Source organism: Melozone crissalis, unplaced genomic scaffold, assembly GCF_028551555.1.
Source record: "Melozone crissalis strain CALT ecotype California unplaced genomic scaffold, PUWL_Pcris_2 ptg000032l_1, whole genome shotgun sequence".
Classification (NCBI taxonomy): Eukaryota; Metazoa; Chordata; class Aves; order Passeriformes; family Passerellidae; genus Melozone; species Melozone crissalis.
In genome coordinates this window covers 2,439,677-2,448,984 of record NW_026535810.1, presented here as the reverse complement: position 1 = coordinate 2,448,984, position 9,308 = coordinate 2,439,677, and the positions used below count along the sequence as shown (strand labels likewise).

General features: G+C 41.1%; 1 protein-coding gene across 1 annotated transcript; it reads left to right on the top strand.

The window, feature by feature from the left end:
• The first annotated feature begins 3,543 nt into the window (after positions 1 to 3,543).
• SOST (sclerostin) lies at positions 3,544 to 8,280 on the top strand. The gene is made up of 2 exons (XM_054281338.1): positions 3,544 to 3,763; positions 7,862 to 8,280. Exons 1-2 carry the CDS (start codon positions 3,544 to 3,546, stop codon positions 8,278 to 8,280), a joined length of 639 nt encoding a protein of 212 aa, XP_054137313.1.
• Positions 8,281 to 9,308: the final 1,028 nt, after the last annotated feature.

Genomic DNA, 9,308 nt, shown 5'->3' with positions numbered 1-9,308 from the left:
CCTGCACAGCTTTGGGCTGGGATGCTGAGCACAACCCTCAGGCCCAGGGGTGGGCAGGGGAGCACCTGGAGCTGGAATGACTGAGGAATTTCAGGAGATGGAATGACTGAGGAATTTCAGGAGATGAAATGACTGAGGCAATTTCAGGAGCTGGAATGACTGAGGCAATGTCAGGAGCTGGAATGACTGAGGAATGTCAGGAGCTGGAATGACTGAGGCAATGTCAGGAGCTGGAATGACTGAGGAATGTCAGGAGATGGAATGACTGAGGAATTTCAGGAGATGGAATGACTGAGGCAATTTCAGGAGCTGCTTTAGCTGTGCCTGAATTGCAGGGTTCAATGCCAGTGTTTCAGGACAGTGTTTCAAGAGTTTCTGAACTCTTCTGGAGTTCAGAAAGCAGCAGCAGGGGATTCAGGCTGAGCAGGAGATGCCAATTAACTCCTGGTGGCTCTGTTTCCTCCTCAGAGCTGAGCACTGCTTTGGGCTCAGTGGGGTTGACTTTATTCCCATTTTGGGTTTGTGCTGAGCTCAGTGATGATCTTACAGAGATGTTTTTGTTGCTGCTGAGCAGGGCAGACCGAGCTGAGGCCTTTTCTGCTGGGGGTTATTGGTTTCTCTGGGTCTGGATTGAAGGCACTTGAGACGATAATTCATGTTCAGACTCAGGTGTTTATTGCTTCTTAGCAATGAAACACCCTCACAACCATGAGTTCTGCAGGTTTCATTAGCAAGGCACAAAATGGCCAACAATCTCTTGTTACACGGTCTTTTAAGACTAAACTGTCCAATTAAGAAATGACACCTAGGTTATTTTCCCTTTTAACCCAATAACTGATCACTCAAAGTCTGCAACGTGGATTTTCCTGTCCAATTACAAAATACCACCCAAACCCATGGAGAAGAAGGTAAAGGAGAGCAACCAGTCTCCACCCTAAAACCTCCATTTTGCTTCATATTTATTTCCAATTAAGAACTGACACCTAGATTATTTTCCCTTTTAACCCAATAACTGATCCCTCAAAGCTGCAATATGGACTTTTCTGTCCAGTTACAAACAATCACCCAAACCCATGGAGAAGAAGGAAAAATAAGGTAAAGAAGAATGGCCAGTCTACACCCTAAAACCTCCATCTTGCTTATAAATAATAAATATTTCCTCAATAATAAATATTACCTCAATATTTATTTCTATATTCTAAATATATTTAGGATATATTTATTTCTAATATAATATAATTTATTATATTTAATTATAATATAATACATTTATTATTCTAAATAATTACTATTTATTTCTAATATAATATAATTTATTATCTTTACTTATAATATAATAAATGTATTATTATAATTATCATATTAATTTCTACATGTCAGAAAAATATTTCTATAAATATATAAATATTTATAGAATATTTATTTCTATAGTCAAAATATTTAGAGTATTTACTCTATTATATACATAGATTATATATATATATATCATCTGTATACATTTAGATATATTTATTTCTAAATAAAATTTTAGAAATTAAATATTTATTTCTATATTCTAAATCCCCAAACTCTTAAGTTTTCCACCCTATAAGCATTTCTTGGCCTATCAGCTTTAGCTACATTATGCTGTAAATGCTTTAATCATCTAAAATTACTTTTTGTGGGTCTTTCTAGGATGTATTTTTTTATAGTTCTATTTTTTAAAAGCATTTAGTCTTTTTTTCTAAGGCTCTCTTTTGAAACTCCTTTCTAGTTCAATTTCTCTCTCAACAATATCTACCTTATTCCATGGTATTTCTAAATTAGTATTTCTTATTTTAAAGTTTGCATACACATGTATACTGTGTGAGCTTTTTGTTAGGTTTTGAGAATTTTCTACAAATCCTTTTCCCTGTGTGGGTTTGGCTCTGGCTATGGGCAAACCACAGCAGTGGCTGAGGATGGAATTGCTCAGCTCTGAATATTATATATAATATATATATATATATATATATATATATATATATATATATATATATATATATATATATATATATAATTATATATAATATTCAGATATAATGTATTCAGCTCCAGTATCAGTCCCACCCTATCAGGGCTCATTCTGAGAACACTCTCTCCCTAATAACTCTTTTTATTTTTTCCTGTGCTTCATTAAAACTACAAAAATCAAACTTTTTGGGGGAGGGAAGCAGCACAGAGCATGTCTGCTTTGCTGCAGGAAGGGCTGTGAGCAGGCAAGGAGCTACAGGGTGTGAAAAAATGTTTTTGTAGCTAAGGAATCTGAATGGCTGAGATTTGGGTTCCTTCCTGGCATCTATTAGGCCGCCCTCCTTCTTATGGACAAGAAATTTTAAGCCACAAGCTAAATATATCTTCTATTTTTTTCATTCAGAAATTGTTTTGGTATTATTTCTCCACGTGGGTTATACAGATAAATGTAATAGTTAGTAATAGTTTGTATAGAGGAGTTAATAAAGATTGTCTAAGTGCTTGGGAGAAGCTACATCAAGAAGATTTTTCTGTTTTATGTGACAGCTGATCACTCTAAATGAGATTGTTGTCAGTGCAGGCCCACTAGAGACAACAGCTTTTGGAAATATTACATGAAGAATTAACAGAAACTGAGCTTTGGTGGATGCATCCAATTTTGAGGGCATTTAAACAATGGGAATAAATAGGCAGCAAGGACTCAGTGATTGCCAGCACTGAGCTCTGTTCTGCTCTTCTGTTCTGCTTTTCTGCAGCTCTGATGTCACTTTGGACAAGGCTCTTTTGGAGAGTACCCACACATGGTGCTATTCCTGTCTGACCAAAATAATACCAAAATCCTTCTTTAGTCCCTGCTCCTTCAGGACTTGGAGTCCTTCACGGCTTGTTCAGTTCAGCTCCAAGCCAAAAATAGATTTACTACATGTAAGTAAGGAAAATGATGCTTAGAAGAACATGAAACAAAATGTGGAGCTCCTTTTTATGGAAAGGAGAGGAAAAAAAGCTCCTTGTTATGGAAAATAGAGGAAAAAAACCCTAATAATTTCCCTGCAGAGACTGAAAAGCAGAATTACTGAGCTTCAATTTCTATATTTATTCACTTTATACATTGAGCAAAGGGGAGAGGGAATTTGCTGAATAACAACAGCAAAATGTAAAAAGTCTGAAAAACCTTTGGAAAAGACAAAGTTTCATATATGGATGGAGGCAGAAGCAGGTTTTAATTACACCATTGTTAGAGCAAAACTGCAGAAAGGCTTGGCAGGTTGCAATTCATTGTAGTCTTGTCTATCACCTTTTGTTGCCAGGCTCAAAAATGAGGTAGATAAGAGAAGTTTTTGCATAACAGTTGTAAAATATTGTCACTAACCCACCCCCACACACCCATTTTATTTCACACTGACAAAAGCTGAGATGAATGAGTTGTCTGGCCCTTCCCACTTTGTATAGTCATTGGCTGGCTTGGTTCTAAAAGGGATTTTAAAAAGGGGAATAATGTGCCTTTGGCCAGGATCTGAGGCTGTCAGGGTGCTGAAAAGCTGATCTGTGACCATGCAGATCCCTTGGGCTGTGTGCGCTGTCTGTGTCCTGACACAAATCACGCTTCACTCTGTGCAAGGCTGGCAGGTGTTTAAAAATGATGCTACAGAAATCATTCCTGAGATCACTGAAAATCCAGAAACGCCAATGGAGCCGACTTTCAGCAACAACAACACCATGAACCAGGCAAAACATGGAGGAAGACACATACAACAAACTCCAGACCTCAGTGGTAAGAAAAATATCATTATTTCTGTTTGGATCGTAGCAATTTGTAAAAGAAAACTTGTGATCATCTATGTTTGTTTATTAACACTTTTAGGTGTGGCCCAGCTGCTTTAAGTGACAGGGATTTGCATCTGCTGTTGAAAAAGTATGAATATAAACATTGGGAAGAATATATTGGAGTTTACTGATGCTAACATCAGCTCTCTGTTGAATATTGCTACTCTGCAACTCCAAAACATCCAACCTGTAGAAATTAATACCTGTAGATAAAAACAAATACCTGTAGTAGATTTTTCTTAACACTTCTCTGTGTTTTGTGAGGAAATGTCACAAATTCTCTTTCCCCATTTAATATTAGGATGGGGAATGGGTTAACAGTGGAGACAATAATATAAATTTGTAATTTAGGAACATCCACACCAGCTGTGGCTAAGATCACACCAAAAGTGGCACACTGAGGTTGTGCTCAGCTAAATGAGAGAAATTTGCTGCTCCCTGACTGGCAGATCTTCAGCCAGGTTCCAGCAGCCAAAAATGCTCCAAGATCCATTGTCACTCGGCCAAGTCCTTTTGGGGAGAGACAGGAGATGGAAAGCCAACCCCAAACAGAGAAAGGTGGCTTTAAAAAAGTTTTCCACTGGAAAATAGGGCAAGTTTGGTCCTCCAGACACAGCACAAAGCACAGAGCAGCACAGGCACAGATCAAACTTAGAATTTCCACTGTTGGGCATTGCAGATCTCAGCCAGCCTCCTTTTTCTGGGGACATCTGGAAGGCAGTTGGGAATTTCTGCTGCAGCTGCCTTTAGGGCATTTAAAACCAGAGGGTTAACAATATTTTTAAAGAAATTTTTTAAAATTAATGCTTTTGAGAGTGGGGCCTTAAAAGTCTCTCATATTCCTAAGAGGGAGAGCACTCAGATCCTCCCAGGCAGCCCCACCAGGGCAGAGCAGGTTGGGTTTTTCATCTCATCTCAATACCTTCATTTTTTAACTTCTTATTACTCTGCCATCAGCTGGGAACCTGCCCCACTGATTTGTGCATATTTTTCCAAGTGGAAAGCACAGCAAGTTAAGAAATCAAAGACTGAAGGAGAGTGGGCAGTTGTTTAAGATACACAATGGTCTTGTATACTTATTTTGGCATTTTTAACATAAGGAATCAAAATGATGATCCAAAGTGGCCATTTCTGGAAAATAAGCCCCAGACCATGAGGGATTTTGCACCTGCACACTCACAGGACATAAATGCACAAATATCACCTACAGAGCTGAGGCAAGTGCTTGTATATTTAACTGCCTGTGTTTTATGGAGGTAAAATGCACCTTATTCCACTCATTTATGTATTTACAGACAGACATAATTTTCTTGACTGCTTAGGGAACTTGAGAGTGTTACTGAAGTGCATGTGGGGTTCAGTTGCCAGTGTTTTTGTCACAAGGATTGCTTAATTTCATTAATGCAGTCCTTCAAAATTTAAAACAAAATGAAATTTTGCTAGCTGTACTTTGACAAATATAAATATACTTTGACAAATATAAATCTGAGCACTGAAAGTCCTGTTTCTGTACTTCGCAGGAAAACCGAAAATTAAAATCTCTGTACAGATACTGTTGTGTCACTAATAATTCAGGGTCAGAACTCTTTTTTGCTGAACTAAACCTTACACACAGTGAGGAGAATGGGCCTAACAGACACAGCCTTCTGTGAGCTGACTTTTGAAGGCTTCCACCACCAACAATGTTCCTGAGTTAAATCCGTTCTTTTGACTAAGAAAAGAACATTCATGTGTTCACCTAGATGAAATTATTTGATAAACACTTAAAAATAAAATTTTGTGTCTTCCCAACAAGTCAATTAAACAAGGGAAAAGAGCCGCTTTTGGGAAAAATTATGTTCCTACAACTAGAAAATTTCTAAATACTTAATGCTAAGAAATCCTCTATTTTCTAATTCTTCATTTGCCTATAGTTATCCATTGAGAAAAAGGAGAGGAAAACATCTATAAAGTTCCTAATAGCCAGAAGATGCCTTTAGCTCTCTCAAGGAGCTTTGTGAGACATGTGGAATTACCACAGAGAACAGGAAATTTGGAAAAGCTGCTGCCTGAATAGTGGGAATTCCTTAGTGCTGTTGTTACCTGGGATTTCTCTAACCTGGAACCCATCATGCAAGCTAAAAATCACTTAAGAAACACTCTTTTTTTATTGGAAAAAAATTTAAATCTGGAGTAAATAGAGTTAAAGTAAATAGAGTTAAACTAGAGCTGTGGAGGAAGGTGTTGCCCACAGGTAAATGGAGCCAGGAGAATATTGCCAAAAATTCCCAGCTGCTCCATTTCCCCCTGCACATCACTGACATGAAATGTGCCTGGTGCATTTTATTCACCAATTTGTAATTTGTTACTCAAGGGTTTTACAGCTGGAGTAGCTGAATAGTCAGGAGCAGCATGGGTGAGTTTTTTGAGGTATTTCTCCTGCAAATCTGCTGTTCAAGTCTGGCTCCGAGAGAGATCTGCTGAAGGAAATCTTGTGGTTTGACACTGGCCCGACACCAGGCACCCACAAAAGCCACTCACTCACCCTCCCCTGCCACAGCTGGGCAGAGGAGAGAAAAATCAACAACAACAAAAAAATCTGACAGATTATAGCACTTATAGTCTGATAAGAGTGAGATAAACTGAGCTGGAGGTTTGGAGGTTGAGGGCAAAACAGGCTTGGTTTAGAGGTACAGAGTGACTTTATTACTACCAAAATCAGAGGAGGATAGTGAGAAGTAAAATAAACCCTTAAAAACACATTTATTCCCCAAATTGTTCCTCCTTCCTACTGGCAGCTCAGGCAGCCAGGGCATGGGGGGTTTGAGTTTGGATTAGGGTTTGGGTTAGGTTTTGGGTGCTTTCTCAAAGCTGGGAGGGAAAGAGCAGGAAAGAAGGAAAGAGCAGGATTTAAGGAAAAAATAGGAATGAAGGGTTACAGGAATGAAGGAACACAGGAATGAAAGAAAAGGAAAGAAGGAAAGAAAAGGAGTGAAGGAAAGAAAAGGAGTGAAGGAAAGAGCAGGATTTAAGGGAAGAGCAGGAATGAAGGAAAGAGCCAGATTTAAGGAAAGAATAGGAATAATGAATAACAGGAGTGAAAGAACAGGAATGAAGGAAAGAACAGGGATGAAGGATTACAGAAATGGAAGAACAGCATTTAAGGGAAGAACAGGAATGCAGGATTGAAGGATTACAGGAATGGAAGAGCAGGATTGAAGAGAAAAGCAGGAATGAAGGATTACAGGAATGAAAGAACAGGATTTAAGGAAAGAATAGGACTGAAGGGGAGAGCAGGACTGAAGGAAAGAACAGGATTGAAGGGAGGAGCAGGAATGAAAGAGTGGGACTGAAGGATTACAGGACTGAAGGAAGGGAGGAGCAGGACTGAAGAATTACAGGAAGGAAAGAGAACTGAAGGAAGGGAAGAGCAGGGTAAGAAGAGAAGAGCAGGATTGAAAGGAAGAGCAGAAATGAAGGATTACAGGAATGAAGGAGCAGGACTGAAGGAAGCGAGGAGCAGGCATAAAGGATTGCAGGACTGAAAGAGCAGGACTGAAGCATTACAGGAATAAAGGGAAGAGAAGGATTACAGGAAGCGAGGAGCAGGCATGAAGGAAGCCAGGAGCAGGCATGAAGGATTACAGGAATAAAGGGAGGAGCAGGAATGAAATAACAGGACTGAAGGGAGAAGGACTGGAGGGAAGAGCAGCACTGAGGGAAGGGAAAAGGAGGGCTGAAGGATTAGAGGAAGGCAGGAGCAGGACTGAAGAAAGGGAGGAGCAGGACTGAAGGATTACAGGAACGGAGGAGCAGCACTGAAGGGAGGAGCAGGACTGAAGGATTACAGGAAAGGAAGAGCAGGAATGTGGGGAAGAGCAGGATTAGAAGGGAAGAGCAGGACTGAAGGAAGGGAAGAGCAGGATTAGAAGGGAGGAGCAGAAATTAAGGATTACAGGAATGAAGGAGCAGGACTGAAGGGAGGAGCAGGACTGAAGGATTAGAGGAATGAAGGAGCAGGACTGCAGGGAGGCAGCAGAGGCAGTAACGCGTTCCCTGTCCGCAGATGCCGCCTTCAGCTGCCGGGAGGTTCGCACCACGCGGTTCCTGACGGACGGGCCGTGCCGCAGCCTGAAGCCGGTGAAGGAGCTGCTGTGCTCGGGCCAGTGCGAGCCCTCGCACCTGCTGCCCAACTCCATCGGCCGCGGCAAGTGGTGGCGGCAGAACGCGCCCGATTTCCGCTGCATCCCCGCGCACAGCCGCACCCAGCGCGTCCTCATGGCCTGTCCCCAGCAGGAGACGCGGACTTACAAATTCCGGGCGGCCACGGCCTGCAAGTGCAAGCGCTACACCCGCTACCACAACCAGTCCGAGCTCAAGGACTTCGGCAAGGACGTGCCCCGGCCCCAGAAGAACAAGAAGCCGCATCTGGCCAGAGCCAGGAGCGGCAAATCCAACCAGCACGAGCTGGAAAATGCCTATTAGGAAGGAGGGAAGGATGGATGGAAGGATGGAGGTGGCTCTGGGTTGTTGAGTTTGTGAGGTGCCCGGGATGAGGTGAGAGGTGAGAATCTGGCTCCTATGTTCTCAGAAGGCTGATTTATTATTTTATGGTATTGTATTGTATTGTATTAAAAGAATATACTAAAACTAAGAGAAAGGATACAGCCAGAAGGCTTGACAAGAATGATGATGAAAAAGTCGTGGCTGACTCGTCAGACTCCGACACAGCTGATGGTGATTGGTCATTAAGTAAAAACAATTCACATGAAACCAATCAAACCTGTTGGTAAACAATTCCAAAGCAGCAAAACAGGGAGAAGCAAATGAGATAATACTGTTTTCACTTTTCTCTGAGGCTTCTCATCTTCCCAGGAGAAGAAATCCTGGCGAAGAGATTTTTCAGAAAATGTGGCAGTGGCACTGGGTGACACAGACCAGCAGCTCCAGATGTTTGCTGAACCATCAAAAGGCACTCGGAGGTCACACCATGATGTTCTGACTGCAGAAGGTTCCAATTCCTTCTGCTGAGCTGGGTCAAAGAGGCCAAAAATGGGTCAGATTGTAGCACTTATGTGTGATAAAGAATGAGATAAATGCAGCTGGAGGCACCTGTCACTACAGGACACAAAATAACACGCAGCTCTCTCAAGGCAAAAAGAGAATTTTTAATTTCTGGCTCCAGTATTTATAGATTTCCAAAAGTGACAGTGGATTGGAGGGTGACAGTGCCACCTCTCCAATGACACTGGACAAACCAACAGTCTGTCCAATTTCTCCTCCTCCAGAAAAGAATGCAAAACAATAAGTTATTTACAGAAAGCGTGTGAGGAAATTTGTTACAAGAATGTAAACATCAGGAAGCTTAGAAAAACTTAAATATGAGTTTTTCAGGAGAGAAGGACCCTTCCATGTGCATGCTGGACAAATAAATTAAAAGTTTTCTCCCCCAGTCTCACAGGTTTGCTGCTGTCACTCACTCGGGGTGTCCTTCCTGCAGCTCAAAGAATTGC

Bases quoted from the DNA above. Each gene is read 5' to 3' on its own strand.
- SOST (XM_054281338.1), top strand. From the start codon at position 3,544: ATGCAGATCCCTTGGGCTGTGTGCGCTGTCTGTGTCCTGACACAAATC. The intron at 3,764-7,861 runs GTAAGAAAAATA...CCCTGTCCGCAG, and splicing joins ACAAACTCCAGACCTCAGTG to ATGCCGCCTTCAGCTGCCGG.